The 17,691-nt window shown below is 35.3% G+C and overlaps 1 protein-coding gene and 1 long non-coding RNA gene across 13 annotated transcripts in view; one reads left to right on the top strand and one right to left on the bottom strand.

Moving 5' to 3' along the window:
* LOC149501776 (uncharacterized) overlaps positions 1-17,691 on the top strand; it is a 423,933-nt gene that overhangs the window by 96,797 nt on the left and 309,445 nt on the right. The gene's annotated exons all lie outside the window — the stretch shown is intronic.
* The window catches only part of dac (dachshund family transcription factor), a 174,941-nt gene that overhangs the window by 2,173 nt on the left and 155,077 nt on the right, over positions 1-17,691 (bottom strand). For 11 of the 12 annotated variants that reach the window (XM_028178636.2, XM_028178632.2, XM_028178631.2 and 8 more), the window contains 2 exons: positions 10,378-10,524; positions 8,760-8,966 (listed from right to left, as the gene is read on the bottom strand). In XM_028178636.2, coding sequence (XP_028034437.2) covers positions 8,760-8,966; positions 10,378-10,524 — 354 coding nt within the window. Of the gene's footprint in view, positions 1-4,219; positions 4,318-8,759; positions 8,967-10,377; positions 10,525-17,691 lie in introns of all 12 variants that reach the window. The other variant, XM_089731883.1, reaches the window with a different exon arrangement.

The raw sequence follows: 17,691 nt of genomic DNA on the forward strand, positions 1-17,691 counted from the left end.
AAACGAATTTCACATTCATGTGACACGTTTTAATTTAATATTCGACGTTGCCCCGGTAAAAACGTACCCACTCTCAATATTCCGTTATTAAATTGTGCCCGAAAGGGTTGTTCTCTCATCGCTGTCTCTAAATTGATTGTAAATGCGCTGATAGGTAACTAGTAGGTGACTTATTGTGTTTAGTCCAAGCAAAATAAAGTTTTCATCGTAAACAATTTCACTTTTCCTCGTAGATTAAGACAGTATTTTGAATAATTCTCAACAGGTTTCAAAGATACGCGAATTTCTAATAAGATTTTGAGTAAATTGACAAAGTTCGTGAAGAGCCTGGAGTAGGTGAGGTAAGGCAATTGTCTCTGAAAACGACGACGTTTTACGAAATATGCTTATTCAATTTCATGCAACGCTTGCCGCCTCCTGCAATTTACGAGATATAAAAGATATAAACGGAATCGCGTTTTTTGCTTACTTTGATGGAACATTTTCTCAACAGGGAATTCAATTTCTGTTCCCGGTATTCGAGTACAATTTATGCTTTGAAATTCTTAATTTATTACATTGCTCATTTCACGTTCAGCGCTTCGTAGCCAAACACATAAAATAGTTCTGTTTATTTTAAATAAACGAATTGCATCTTTGAAAACAACGGTAAGCAATAAAAACTCAATTATAATCCGATTTGTTTGAGTGGAGTCTTGCTCTAGGGCATCACACTCACAAGTGTCGCCATCGAGGGATGTCCCGAAACAGAAACCTATTATCTCGGGCGAGATTATACGCCTAGGGCGTTACAATTAAATATTATACACTTAAAAGCTTCGGCCTTTGCCGTTTCACTTCGCTGCCACCCCTAAATGTCCCATTAGATCTGTTTGAATACGTAATATTTTTGCATTTGCTGTTCCTAAAGAGAATTGCCGGTTCCTTTGAGAGCTATAATCTATTTGTTTTTGAAACGAGTGTAATGGTTGAGTGCTCGATGTAATGAAACGCTATCTGATGCTTTGCTCTTAGTGTTTTTTGCAGGATGACACGAACACTGCATGACAATAACATTAACTTTCACAGTATCGATTGATGCACAAAAACATTTGAAAGAACTGCTTCGATTTCATTTCGTTTCGATCAAATGGACAAGGAATGATAAAAAAGGACTTGACAAGATGGACGTGATCTGATTTATTTGTAACTAGCTGACCCGGCAGACTTCGTAGTGCCTCAATCGATAAATAAAAGACCTAAACTTTTGTATAAAATAAACTTAAAACAAACAAAAGGAATCCGTCCGACGAGGGACACATCAAAGGAAAAACAAAATTGTTATTTGTTATTTAATTCCGAGAATTTTCATATCTATCTACATTTTAAACCTTCTTTGGACTTTCACAAATAATTCAAGACCAAAATTAGCCAAATCGGTGCAGCCGTTCTCGAGTTTTAGCGTGACTAACGAACAGCAATTCATTTTTATATATATATAGATAACAATAGGAATGAGCCGACAGTGCTCTTGAAATGACAGTCTGAATGAAACTACTTTTTGTACGGATACATATCAGTAAAAAGCAGTGCACTTTATTTGTGTCTGCTGACTAATTAACAATAGAAAATTAGACTTTGAACGATGTATTTTTTGCTGTCTCTATATATATATTTATTGCTTGGATGGGTGGACGAGCTCACAGCCCACCTGGTGTTAAGTGGTTACTGGAGCCCATAGACATTAAACAACATAAATGCGCCACCCACCTCAAGATATAAGTTCTAAGGTCTCAAGTATAGTTACAACGGCTACCGACCCCACCCTTCGAACCGAAACGCATTACTGCTTCACGGCGGAAATAGGCGGGGTGGTGGTACCTACTCGTGCGGACTCCCAAGAGGTCCTACCACCAGTGATTACGCAAATTATAATTTTGCGGGTTTGATTTTTATTACACGATGTTATTTATTCCTTCACCGTGAAAGTCAATCGTGAACATTTGTTGAGTACGTATTTCATTACAAAAATTGGTACCCGCCTGCGGGATTCGAACACCGGTGCATCGCTACACACGAATGCACCGGACGTATTATCCTTTAGGCCACGACGACTACTATAGTATTACAATAGCGATTTCTCTTATTAAATCAATTAGAAAAATCGTTTGTTCATTTGATTATATTCCCGTATTAATTTCTTTGCTATAAAATACTATGAAATTCAATACACCTGAAAGAATAACAGAAAGTGGAAAAGCTCATTATTTTTAACGATTAAAACGCTATCGACACCTCTGTCCATCTTTAAAAGAAATTAATTATCGCTGTGGGTACTCATAAAAAAGTGAGGTGATTAATAATACTTCGGTAGATAATTCGAGAAGGTTTAGAAAAGAACAAAGGGGCTGTACTAGCAGACGATTTTATTGTTTACAAGACTAATAAAAACAATTCGATCTTCATACAATTGAAACAGACATCTAACTACCGTTGCCGTACTGACTCTATCGTACCGCGTCGAATCATACTGATTGGATTTATTTTCCATTACAAGTATTCTCTTGGCTTCCAAAGAACGCTCTTATTAACTTTTTTATTGTGGTCGAAAGCAGACGAGTTTATGGCATCTCATGGTAAATGCACGCTTGTACTACAGAAACACTGATGAAGTTAGTTTTTCAGCCGGGTTGTAGATAGCATAATTAATATCTTGTGATTGTGGCACTGCACGTTTGTAGCGGTTCTGAGGTAGGCTTGAAATATTATGTATACATTAATAGTACGAGATAGCGAATACCTATTGGCTCTGAACGGCATTAACTCAATTAGTCAGCTACAAAACGTACAAAATAAAGCACAATGTATTCTAGAATAACGTTATTAACAGATCTAGTAGAATACATGATTATTTTTATGTTGTTATTATTCTGTTAAAATGGAGTTTGCGATACTGCGTTAATATATTATATTATTAAATCTTTATTTCAGTAAAGAAACCATATATATTGTTAGTAAGTATTACTTGTATTCTATGTTAGTAACTTAAAAACCTAACACATTACTATCTGATTATTTTCTATTTTTGAGTCTTTTAGAAACAATAGATTTTTTAATCGGCTTATGCGCACTGACGACTTCGCGTTGAATTTACTATCGAGTAAGTAGTCCCTGAAACCATAGACACTACCGCGCTAATGAGCTGTGAGGTCGATGTCTCAATGACAGCAATACCTCCATAGAGTGTATAAGATCGCGAGAGCAAGTTTTTGCTGATCCGTGCATACTTATATATAATATGCATCAAACAGTTATGTAGCTGAGTTACTAAGTTCATTGCCTCAGAACGAATGGAGCATTGGGAATAAAAATTAACAAACATATTATGTATAAGAGTAAAGAAAAAACACAGGCCAAAAATCCTGGGATATAAAAAAAGGGTACCTTTTCTATTATATTCATTATATTCAGAGGTATAAAATAAAAGCAAAAATAATGATCGCCATTAATAAATAATTTAAATCATATAACTCTTCTGTTGTATAAATACAGTTAGATGTTATTTAATTCTGAATTATTACAGTTTTTTTTTTAAATTAAACGTTACATTAATTATGATAGAATACAAATAGATTTACTATGATTACTTTAATTATACACGAAACTCAATTACCTGGCCGTATTGGAAGCATAAAGGAAAACTTAATATCGTCAAAAGGTTTGGAGCGCACCTGTGCGGTACAATTTTATTTCCATTCATTTTACAAGCTCACCTAAAAAGTAACCCGGAGAAGTTTCATCTTTATTAATTTTTCAACTTTATATTACTAAGCATCGGCCGGTTTCAGTTTGTTCTTTTAATACGAGAGACGATACATTTTCTAATAAATGGATCTGGAGATGTTTTTTTATTTTTTATTGCTTAGATGGGTGGACGAGCTCACAGCCCACCTGGTGTTAAGTGGTTACTGAAGCCCATAGTAATCTACAACATAAATTCGCCACCCACCTAGATATATAAGTTCTAAGGTCTCAAGTATAGATACAACGGCTGCCCCACCCTTCGAACCGAAACGCATAACTGCTTCACGGCAAAAATAGGCAGGGTGGTGGTACCTACCTACCCGTGCGGACTCACCAAAGGCCCTAACACCAGTAATAAGTTATTTAGTTTCTTTTTTATTGTGCAATCTCGTAGAGTGTGGGTTGGTGTTCTGTAATTTTTTAAATGATAACTGACCGTATTCTTTTATTGCAGTAGACGGGTCGAGTTCACAGGCCACCTGGTCTCGAACAGATCTCGGAATCCATAGACACCACTTGATTGCCATTGCTTACCTTGAGACATAAGAATGAAGTCTCAATTGCAGAATGCATTGCATGGCCGCAGAAATAAAGTAATAATAGGGTTGGGAGATAGAGATGTAGGTAGTCTCTTTATGAATAGACAAGACAACGATTGTTAAGTATCATTTTTTCTTGCATTCGCTAGCTGATTTCCTTATATTCTTCAAAAGTTGTAGCTTAATTAATTAAATAGCTGTACTGATAAAAAATACGTCATAGCTTTTTTCTTTCAAAATTTCGGTAATAAAAGAGAGGAGAAAATGTTCCAATGAATCTCAATCTTGAGGTATCTGTGATTATGGTCGAATTTGGGTCATTGGGCGAACGCTAATACAGGAAAATAAGTGAGGGTACTGTGGGAGAGGATATGGTATATTGGTAATGTTTATCTATTGACTTTTCATTTTAAATAATTATGAATAATTAATTTCACACTATGAAATAAATACACAAGTGATTAATGATTGATTACTGAAATACTTGACTTTACAGCAATTGTGTATAAATATAGCTTTCTCCTGAGACTTCTTCGCATTAATATTAAGATGACTCCAGCTCGATGTGGCTATTACAACTGATCTCGTTTCTTACAAAGAAACCGTGGAAAAAAGTTTTCTAATTTAGGAATAATAAAATATGTTTTTTCTTTTACCCACGGTACAGAGGAAAGTTGATGAAAGGCCCCAAGTTTTAATTTTTGTTTTTCTGTTGGCTACCGTTATTATTTACAGCCAGCCCTCTTATATTTTGGACTTGTTCCTGATTTAAAACTCAAACAGAGTTTAATCCAAACGACAAAATGTTATAAAAAATCTAATTAAAATTAATTCAAATAGAGTGTATTAAGGTGATAACGTTTAAACAAAACCGTTTTCCTTTGTCCTTTGCCTGTAAATTATATTGTTGCTTGTTTTTGGTTGTTTTTATGCTTACCACCTACTACCAGTACTACGGCGAGCTATTCACTGAATGTGTCGGCGAGAACTCACACGGCTCATTTCGATTTTACTACCATCTGCCCTAGCAAGAGCAGTGGTTCGCTGAATTTACCACTAGATCGGAATCGCGACCCACTGAAAAGATCCAGCGAGAAACTCTGCTGGTTATGCGACTGTATATTGTCCGGTCGTCTGGATCGAACATGTAATTAGAGGCGGTCATGACAAGAGCTTTATCATGTCGCGCCGCTTTTTCGAAGAAGGGTTCTGACGCTGTCTTCAGAGTATCTTCGTAGTTAAACGGGCAAATGGGAAAATTGTGAAGAGTCGCCGTCGCTCATGGATCGCGTAATATCATAGGTGACGTCAAGCCTCTGCTTACGCTGAGGATACTTTTTCAACCTAGCCCGAAGAAAATAATTGGCATAGTGGTTAGGAACGACATCAAAGAGTCGCAGCGAGTAAAACCAACTTTAGATCGATGTAGCAACTCCAAAAATCGGTGGCGGGAAGGGGCGACGATATAAAATAGACTATTCGAATATCTACATTATTTTTCGATATGGAACCTCATGGAAGATACGGAACAAAACATGGACAGTAAGTACCAAGTCACTCTGTAGACAGACCTCTGTAAAGGCTCAATACCCAGTGAGCCGTTAACTTGCCACGTCCCTCTATCTACGATTGCAATAGCGCTTAACACACAAGACAATCCGACAATTCCAGTGACTTGAGCTTTTAATTGAACTTATTTGGCAAAGTTTGATGCCATTAATGTTTAATTATAAAAATATCACAACCAAATCACTGAGATTACAAGCAATTAAGGTTAATATTTAATATGGGTGCGTAAGCGATGACATTGCATGGTTTAATAGGTTGTATTATAATGAAAACTAGTGGTCCCGCAGTAGTCGAAATTCGACTATAATAAATTGGAATTGTAAGTTTGTACACTATTATGATTGTATTTCGCCAAAACTACACTATAAAAAATATTAACCAAGACAAACAATATTTAATCTATTCTCAATTTGACAACAGACGTCAAGAACAAAAGTTTGACAATAAATAGTAGGTATGCTTGCGTGTGTGCGTCAAATACATGGTATGTAGTGTGTGTAATGTTTTCTTTATTGATTTAATGTATCTTTTATGCATTATTTTAAAAAAAAAAATTAGCATTGTGCACTTCTTCTCTATATTCTCTATAAGTGTGAAAAATTTCATACTCCTCCGTCCGTCCAATTTTCGTAAACAGAGATACAAAGTTTTTACTTCACGTATTAATATATAGATGTTATAATAATGTTTCAAATCTACTCGTATAGTTGCGTGTTCGCGTGATTTAAGATCCTTGGGGTAGAGTTACGCTTAAATTAGTTGCAATTTCAACTTGAAAAGCAGACTGACAGCAAAAAGCATTCGCTACTAAAACGCAGGAAACGATTAAATCTATATCAACGTTTTGTTACTAGTCCGTTGTTTTTCTAGTTGCGTTTTCAAACCCTTTTAAGTTGTTCTTTGTGTGATTTGAAAGCTATGGGGGGATATGTATTTCAAGTTGCTCTTTTAACTTTTTATCAGATTTGGAATTGCCAAGAAATTAACTAATATATTGTCATAAAATTATATAAGTATGTATGGTATTAGGAACCTATGAAGTTAATTTTGTGATTAATGTAATTGATTGATTGATTGTAATTGACGATAATGAAATAGTAGATAATATTAAATTACATAAAATATAAAATTAATTGATCAATTAAGTTTTGATTGATTAAAATGAATTAAAAATTTTGTTAATTTTAGGTAAATAATTTTTGTACTGATGGTAGAACCTCTTGTTGAGCCTGCACCCGTAGGTACCGTCAACCTGCCTATTTCTGACGTGAAGCAATAATGCGTTTCGGTTTGAAGGTTGGGGCATCCGTTCTAGCTATACTGAGAACTCGTATCTCAAGGTCGATGTCGAAATTTATGTTGTAGATGTCTATGGGCTCCGGTAACCACTTAAGACTAGGTGGACTGTGAGCTCGTCCACACATCTTTGCAAAAAAAATTCAAAAAAAGGTAATAAAAAGATATAATTCAAACTTATTTTACGATTTAATCTCGCGTTTTTTATTGTCAAAATTATTCTCGACGTTTCGAATAGTTCACAATTTCGTGGCTACACCGAAATGAAACGTAAATGCCTAGAATGATTTTTTTTGAAAAATGGATGGTATTCATCACATTATTAAAGAGTTTTGGTCGTCCTAAGTCATGTACCTATTCGCATCTTTAAAGAATAACCTATATCAGTAAGTATATCCCTAAAAATTATGTTCAATATTGCATAAAAATAATACTTGAAAATGTTTCATTAAAATCGTGCAAGCATTAGGTACAAAGATAAGTTTTTATTTTCACAATAGTTTATATTAGTTTGGAATCGTTCAAATAAGATGAAGGTCTAAAGTACATATTTGAAATTCCCAATCCGAAAGCTATGCGTTGTTATGAGTATAAATTTCATTACGCCACATTTTTTGGTCTTTTCTGCGTCTCCCTCTTCATATTAAATGAAAACCTTTAGCAAAAACATATGAACTTTTCGCAAAAAGAATTCAATAGAATACGATTATGATTTTTTTGTACGCATTTTTGTATTAATCTAGGACTTGCTGTATTAGGAGATATCTATAAGAAGTGCACGCCTTGGCTACAAGTGCATTTATTGTAGACTAGCGACCCGCCCTCGCTTCGCTTCGGAAACATTAAAACACACATGAAACCAAAAAAAAATAATTAAAAAAAAAATAAAAAAAGTAGCCTATGTTCATCAGGGACAATGTCGGCTTCTAATGGAAAAATAATTTTTCAAATCGGTCCAGTAGTTTCGGAGCCTATTCGAAACAAACAAACAAACAAATCTTTCCTCTTTATAATATTAGTATAGACAATGTGGATAGATAAAACTAGATAGATTTTATTGAGTTTCGACTATGGATATATTTGGTTTTTATTTAAATGAAATCGGAATTTATCAATTATGTATATAGAAGTATTAATGCGTGAAGCAAAAACTTTGTACCCCTTTTGAGATTATAGAGAAGGAGTGCAGAAGCTATTTTTTTTTAATTTTGTATTAAAGATACATTAAATCAATAAATAAAACATTACGCACACACTACCATGTATTTGATACACACACACATATATACCCTTTGCTTATTGTCGAACTTTTGTTATTGCTTAGTCTGTGGTCAAATTGAAAATAGGTTAGTATTGTTTATCTTTAATATTATTTGTCTATAGTGTAGTCTTGGCGAAATCCGTGATTAAAGAAGTATACTAGTCTTTGTTAACAGAACCATAATAATGTTCAAACTTATAGTTTCAAATAATTATAGTCGAATTTCGACTACTGCGGGACCACTAGTTATTTACCCTAGTCGTTTTATAATTTTAAAACGACAAACACAACTAATGTTGTTTCAAACGTACCAGAGTAATTTTGCCAGAATGCAGCTCCACCACTCATGATGTCGACGGGAGGGGGAGGATAGTTCCATTGCGGCTTGTCAGGTGTGCGAGGGGGGTCGCGCTGGAACGGCGGTGACGTCGAGGGGGGCTCCGTGCTAGGTGGCTTGCTCTCGGATCCGTTCTCACGCTCGTGACGACCCTGCTCCTGCCCGGCTGGCGACAGGTTCTCTGTTACAGAGAAAACAAAATTCACACTTATACTCAAACTCAGGTCGGACAAATTTAGAAACACCCTTAAAAAAAAATGTGTGTGTTGCAAGTCACACACGGTAGAAGTGAAACGTAAAATATAAGAATAATCGCAAGAGTCAACCACCAATCACTCCACAGTGCAATGGAGCAGCCTCACCCTGAGGGAACTGCCTGCATGATCACAGTATCTCTACGCCAGGTAAGTATGATTTAGCAAGAGAAATACGAGACCGTCTATCAACTGTGTAACATCTTGTCGTCGCGATTCAGGAATTGTTGAATTTACGTGCAGTGACATCTGTTGACAACAAACTAAATAGAAAGAATTGTAAATCATATTTTATAGTGTGAGGTAGCGCCCTCTGTGAATTGATATTTTAACTTCACGTTTCATTTTTTGTTTCATCGGGTTTGAAATTACACCCAACGATCCTAAAGAAGTTTCACTTAAAAAAGGTAAGTCTAAATGATAGTGCTTATAATAAAAATGAGATTTTCCACATCAATCAATGGCAAACAACAATTATGTAAGAAAATAGAGTGGAATGCGTGTTAGTACAGTAGTGAACCCTCGTTTCAAATGGTCTGCAAAACGATTTCCTGACACGGAGATTAGTACAAGCCTTCACCGACGTTCACCCTTCTTACGTCACGCACTCCACATAAACTTAACTACCGATAAGTAACAAATTTCGCGAAACATGCCAGAAACAATCTTAAGTAATTCAATTAAAGTCGACTTTTAGATGTGCAATAGGTAGAATAGGTCGTGCATAGATAGTTTGACAGACCGTAAGCTAACATGTCAAGAGCATAAATTGGCACTCCAACTTCAAACTTGTTGAATGGTTTAGAACAGTTGTTATTGACGTAATGATATTCTTGGTGGTATATTCTTGGACATATTCTAAGTTTGACGTGATTTGAAATTAAAGTCGATGAATTTCATGTTAATAATATTTTACTTGCTCGAAAGACTATTCAGTGCTTACAGACGGTTAATCGTCAATACGAATAATGCACTCGGAACGTTGACATTTAGGAGAAAATATAATATTTTCAAGCGTTAAAAGTAATTTAATTCGTATTTACTGGTGGTGGGACCTCTTGTGAGTCCGCACGGGTAGGTACCACCGCCCTGCCTATTTCTGCCGTGAAGCAGTAATGCGTTTTGGTTTGAAGGGTAGGGCAGCCGTTGTAACTATACTGAGATCTTAGAACTTATATCACAAGGTGGGTGGCGCATTTACGTTGTAGATGTCTATGGGCTCCAGTACCCACTTGACACCAGGTGGGCTGTGAGCACATCCACCCATCTAAGCAATAGAAAAAAATAAAATTCGCGATAACATTTGAAATATCAAGATCCTTTTAGATATCAACATACCAGTCACAATTCTGAGGATTTCCTGCGGCGCTCCTGATTGCTTCAAAGCCTCCTCTATCTTCTGTCGTCTTTTCAGTTCAATGTCTAGTTGTTCTTGTACCACTTGCCTCTGCTTCCTTTCTTTCTTTAGCCGCTTCTGGTAGATCACTAAACCGGAAAATAATTATAAATTAAATCGAATTCCGAAAAATCATTTTCCATTTTTAAATGAATATCGAATGTTCGGTCGGCAAATAAAAACTCTAAAAAAGAATCTGGCTATTATAAACATTCGCTAAAAAATACAGGATGTATAACATCTGTTCTAATATAATTGAACATTAATATTAATAGAAGACAGCGAAACACAGCTCAGTTGTACACGGTATTTGAAATAACAATTACTTTGTAAATCGCGCGCCGAGAGTAAAACAAAACATCGACTAAAAACAATGTTTGATGCGTTAATTTCATGATGAACTTGGATATACTCAAGAATAACTGTACTATATACAATAAATGTCATTTTGCAGTACTTTTTTTTTATTGCCTAGATGTGTGGACGAGCTCACAGCCCACCTGGTGTTAAGTGGTTACTGGAACCCATAGACATCTACAACGTAAATGCGCCACACACCTTGAGATATAAGTTCTAAGGTCTTAATATAGTTACACAACCCCATCCTTCAAACCGAAACGCATTACTGCTTCACGGCAGAAATAGGCGGGGCGGTGGTACCTACCCGTGCGGACTCACAAGAGGTCCTACCACCAGTAAAAAGTACATTTACATACAGTTGAGAAATTGTACGTTATCGTTCTGACTACGTCCTCCTCAATGGCCGTACCATAATATTAGATAAAATTTAGTAGTCACGAAAGACCTTTGATTCGTTCACAATATGTTACAGTGTATCATTAATGTGATTGAAGTAAATGATGGTAAACTCTCTAATACAAGTATAATGATAGTATGTGTATCTTGCTCATCTTCAGTTCGATTCGATTGAAGTATGATTGAGCTAGTTCGTATAATTGATAACATGTATAAACTTTTCGCTACATCACAAAAAAAAAACGAACTAAGATATCTTTAGTGATTTTATGAAGTATACATATTATAAAAGCAACGTTGGTCAAATTTGGCTTTGACTAACCCTAATTAATGTCGACTACATCAAACACCACTTGACCACCACCACCTGACAGAAATTCCAACGACAACTTTACAAATTATCAGTCCAATCGTATAAGCTTCGAAGGCTTATAATCGAATAAAAAAACAACGATTTTTTAATTAATTTCAAAACCATACATAAAATTTAAATAATAAAAGTCTAAAGTTCGTTAATTTTAAATGAAATCAATTGAAAATGTTATAACTTAGAAAATATATATATTTTTGCGTAACTAATTTTAATTTGGTATCAATATGTCAAGGAGGTTAAAGTTTTTTTTAAAACTCTTTTGTTTTTATCAATATTTGTATTCTTCTAAACATTTTAATGAAACTACGATGTCAGATGGAAGTTTACATGACCGTACATAATGGCTTTGTTAACAAAATTAGGTTGAAAAGGTCCTTTTTCAGTTAATTTCTCGTCAATACAAAGGTCCGCGTCCAAAGATCCGTTCAGTGGAAAATTGGTCGGACCAACGACTCCAAGTACCGATTTGGTTTAACACCTCTAAAAATTTGTTTTCACGCGACTGAAGCCTATTTTAGGGCCTTTTCATCTCTTGTTTTCCTGTGTACTAATTAACGCTGACACTTTATCAGATATTTTGGTTCAACAGGTATCCTTAATAAAATTAATTTAATTATTAATAACCAAAAAAACTGTAAACTATTTATTATATTAGACATAAAAAATATTAAAGCTTCGAAATCTGAACGTCAATCAACGTCTTCCCACGTACGATCCAGCGGCATTGGCGCTGTCGGAGTTCATTGTTTCTACAAGTCAATATTTGTCTATGGATCGGCGGCTTTACTTTGTGCTTCATAATCCGAGCTATTGCCTCCTCACTGATAGCTCCGTCCCGAACAATGAGTCGTAATATTAACTTTTCAATCGATTATATCATTTGATTTTGTTGAACTTTTTGTTAAGAAGTTTAAATATTTGACGTCGGCTGTACAGTGGTAAGTCTAATTAAAACTAGATTGAAACTGCTTACTAAGCAATAATCAAACCATCAACCGTAGTCTTTGATAAGGTTCATGTCATTTTGAATTCGAACGTTGGCTCTCTCATATTTCCAATCATGTTCCGAAATTGGCGAATCGTTTGTGTAAGTACGGAGAGAACGCAACAAAGCGTGCGATATGAAGCGAAACAATTCGATGACCGAGCGTATGAATAAAAACGAAGCACCAAAATATTGAAGGAATCCGTTCAAAGGGGAAAAAATGCAATAAAAACCCGGCCCGAAACAGAGCGAGTGTGGTTAAAAAGCAACGAACGATATGGTTACGAACATCCGCTGCAGACAAAAGTTCGGCTACTTGACTATGCAAATTATATTTGCGGACCGCCGCGGCTGAGACTCGATCTCCGACGTTTCGTTTCACTTTTTCGTATATAACGTGTATTCTTTTCATATTTTCATCGGATTTCCTTCCCCTCGTTCATTTTGTTCCGTTTTAAAAAGTCGCGGAACAATGCCGCTCGCTTTCCGCGGGGCTTATTCGCCGCGAGCCGTTTTCTTGCACGCGGCTTCCTTTTTTGTTATTATACCTATCTTTTTATATCTATCGAGTTTTCTTTGCTTTAATACTTTTAACTCATAAATGGTTGATACGTTCCCCTTGGGTTTGATGCTCAAATAACATGTAAATGAGTCAGTGCGCCGAAACCCAATAAATTTGTATCTCTGTTATTTTGTTTTTAAAAGCTATTTAAGGATAGTCGAGTAATTTCGTATTTATGAAAATCGAAATACTTAATGGATACTATAATATGTGTGTTGAAGAAATAATTTAAATTAGCTAATAATAAGCTTTGTTATATCGGTTTTTTAATTACTGTCAATGATTGAGGACAGGAAATCTCTGTTCTTTTCTTGTACTACGAGAGTTGGTACACAACTTTTATAGCAGCCATGATAATGTATACATTTTACTATGGAAGGCAGTCTGTTTAACTTGACAAGAAAAATTTCTCTGATTAGCTATTGCCTTGTTACTGTTAGTTAATTACGTAAGAATAAAATGAAACGCAATCGCGTTCATAGTATCTTTTTCATTTATTTCCTTACTTAAAATTAATTAAACTTAATGACATGGTGTTAAAAGAGTTTGATCGGCTTAATATTGTATTAGCTACGTAAATTATAGGCATGGTCGTTAATGAGAAGAAAAAAAATCATTAGTTCATTTTCCTATATATCAAAAGATTTTCGTGCTAGTGCAATACGACTGTAAATAAAAATGACGTTTATGACGAAGTGTCCCCCTCCTATTCGCGCACTAACGATTTAGATAAGTCTTTTTATAGTTCTTTATTGAAAATAAATTGCCTAGAATAAAATCAGACACAGTTCGAATGGCTTTCCGATAGATGAGTATGAAATAATGTTCGTTAGATAAGATAAGACAGTTATCGGCGTATGTTCAGTGACGCCTCTCTGATCGTTGTTGAAAGAATGACTTGAGCTTTATGCAGTGACGAGGAATACAAACTTTGATGATGCGGGTCGTTTAGGGTAGGCATGTATAATAGTTTGGTGAGTTTTGTTAATGAAATATACATACGTAAGTGCAGTGTATATTGATTTACTAATCAGAAATCAAATCAAATCCGAACTTGAAGTTGAGATAAACATTAGTCAGTATTTAATTAAGTCATATTTTTTTGTTATAACCTCATATACTAGAAAGTATAAAGGCGGACTATGTAATATGTAATATAATGTCATAGGCATTCTCTAACAGTCTACCTTAGGGGAGTGCAGAGATGAATATTGGTAGGTGTAGTGTGAAGGTGATACTACTTAAACATATGTGTATATATAACATACATAATATTTATAGATACAAATACTCGTATTTAATACTTAATACATAATAATATGATTTAATTAAACAAAGCAGTATTATTTTAAAATAACGCACTTATTCGCAAGGTACTCATCAATTATGAGCGCAATTAACCAAGTAATCCAGTATTACGAAGATTTAACGAAATTTTCACAACTGTGTTACGTTGTATAGTTTTATCTATTTCCACTGTTTTATTTCGGAGTGTTTATTTATGGGGCGGGTGTCATACACGATAAACGTTTTACCCCAAAAGCTGCGGGGATCTGTGTTCTTGTCAGCACACGCGCGATCATAACTTACGAGACCCGAAGAAACATTTGCAGATAAAATGACAAAAAAAAAACAAAGAAAATATTTTACTTAGCGATTGTTTTTGGATCGGTCGAATTTCTCAAATTTACGAAATATCAATAAAGGTGCACGTACAAAATTTTACGATATAAAGAAAAAGATGATTGCAAGCAGTTTTATCAAGACCGATCAAAGGGCCGGTCGGACATTCCGACTTCTTACGACGTTAGTAAAAAATACAATCTCTCTTTATAGTTACCATTCCACTGGTTATTATATCCGTATCGATACGGCCGAACTTACGGACCGTGAAATTCTGAACTCTCGATATTGCAAGCCTCCGGCACTACTACGCGATTCAACTAAAATAAACAGTATAAAAAATCATAAGAAAAATAAAATACAACAGACACCCTTTGAATTTTATATGAAATGTATTTTTCCAACAAATCAGTCTATATTCCGTTAATTCAAATTCATTAATTTTATATTTAGATTTTAAAACTAATTTGACATAAAGAACAATAATATAATTTAACCGCGGAGTATGTCCAATTGGATTATGATTATGATGACAGTAGGCAGCGGCTTGGCTCTGCCCCTGGCATTGCTGAAGTCCATGGGCGACGGTAACCACTCACCATCAGGTGGGCCGTATGCTCGTCTGCCTACAAGGGCAATAAAAAAAAAAAGGCGACATGTTCATTACTAATAAAAATATCATTTTGTATATTTAATTTATTCAATTATTTCTTACGAGTATAATCGCGCATTTTTTACTATTTTTGCAAATGTTAAGTCATTGGTTACCAGAACCTATTGGAGATCAAAATATGGGTTCCGCCATGAACCTTGAGACACGAGATCAAGTTTCAATTAAATTATATTATGGCTGCTCAACATTCATATCGGAATGCATTACTGATTAGCGGCAGCAAAAGACAGGGTTGTGTAACCTACCCGTGCAGGCTTAAAAAACAACTTATCACCAGTTATCGATATCTTGCTTCTGTAACACTACTCAGGTCTTACCAAATTTTATAACTAATAAAAATAATCGCACATTTCCAGCAAACAATTTATATTTTATCACACGATATTCATGTCAAACGAACTGATCAAAAACGAAACATAATATTCATCAAATAAAACCGAATCGTTGGGTTAGATTAAGTAAAAAGGGGTCGTTTTTTTTGTACAAATTTTAAATGTACAAAAAAAAAACTGTTAATATTGGGATCGAATTTGTATTATTATCGTTGCAATGGCTCAACGGGGCGTGCTTCCTCCTACACAAGTGTGGTCGTAATCTGACGCCGTGTTTTAATATGCTTGAATTAATAATATCGTAGATGTTCTTTGGCATCGCGTGCAAATATACTGTGAGGCTTCAGTGCAACGATTTGAGAATATAAATATCGATTTACAATTTTAAACTAGTATTGCGGATGGAGAGCTTGAACATTATTTTACTGGTGGTAGGGCCTCTTGTGAGTCCGCACGGGTAGGTACCACCGCCCCGCCTATTTTCTGCCGTGAAGCAGTAATGCGTTCCGGTTTGAAGGGTGGAGCAGCCGTTGTAACTATACTGAGACCTTAGAACTTATATCTCAAGGTGTGTGGCGCATTTGCGTTGTAGATGTCTATGGGCTCCAGTAACCACTTAACACCAGGTGCGCTGTGAGCTCGTCCACAAACCTAAGCAATAAAAAAAAAATTGATAGATACAAAGAGCAGTCACTTCGGCTTAGTACTATCCCATCTTTTCTCGTGGGTGTCGTAAAAGGCAACTAAGGGAATAACTGGGGAGGAATGGCGAGTACCATACCCTGAGTATCATATCAACATACTGCAATCGCAAACTGACATTTACTAGTGGTAGAGCATAATGTAAATCTGACAGAGTGGGTATTGTCGTCCTACCAAATGCTGTGGAGAGGAAATCATGCGTTCTAATTTGAAGGATACGATAGTCGTTATTCAATACCACTGATATTTCGAATTTACGTGGCGCTATTCAAGCTGTGATGTTTATGGGCTCCATTAACCACATAACATCCGTGAGCTGTGAGCTAGTTCATGAATGAATCCAAAATCTTGACGGTCTTGGTTGGAATGGTAGTGCAAAAGAACGTTAGACGGCGGTCAAGCTGTAAAAATCTGTTTAAAACAATCATTTTTTTTTAAATTGAAAATACGAAAAGCGTTGTTGCAGGTAGCCAGGTATAGTCAATATTGACAGTGGATGATTGCAACCGGCCAGCGAAATCCCCTCAGCAAACTTCGAATTAAAATGGGGATGAGAAAAATTAATCCTAATGCGATTTTAATGAAGCCGAAATGAACGAATGCAGTAATGAATTGCTAAGTCGCTTGTTATTCGTTTTGTACGAAAAAGAAAAAGAGGGGTTTGATTTAATTGTTGTCGGTCCATGAGTGTCAAAAAAGCCTTTTTTGATTGTTATGTGCACGAACTCAAGCTTCATTTAGTGTCAATTAGTGACTAGAATATGCTTAATTTAGTTTTGATGTATTCGTTCAGTTTTCACTATAACTTTCAATCATAATTATTATCTTTATCTCTATATATAAAAATGAATTGGTGTTCGTTAGTCTCGCTAAAACTCGAGAACGGCTGGACCGATTTGGCTAATTTTGGTCTTGAATTATTTGTGGAAGTCCAGAGAAGGTTTAAAAGGTAAATAAATGAATAAAAATGCTCGGAATTAAATAAAAATAACAATTTTGTTTTTCCTTTGATGTGTCCCCCATCGAACGGATTCCTTTTGTCTTTTATTTATAGATTGAGGCATTAAGAAGTCTGTCGGGTCAGCTAGTTTTACAATAAATTAGAAACTCTTACAATAACTTAGAAACATCAATAGTCAAAGATTAATAATAAACAAGAATGCTACGATGGAAGAGATAAATAACTCAGTAGACTTTCGTTTATTGCTAATTTTCAATTATGAAACACTATATGCATTTACAACCACGTA

Source organism: Bombyx mandarina, chromosome 12, assembly GCF_030267445.1.
Source record: "Bombyx mandarina strain Sakado chromosome 12, ASM3026744v2".
Lineage (NCBI taxonomy): Eukaryota > Metazoa > Arthropoda > Insecta > Lepidoptera > Bombycidae > Bombyx > Bombyx mandarina.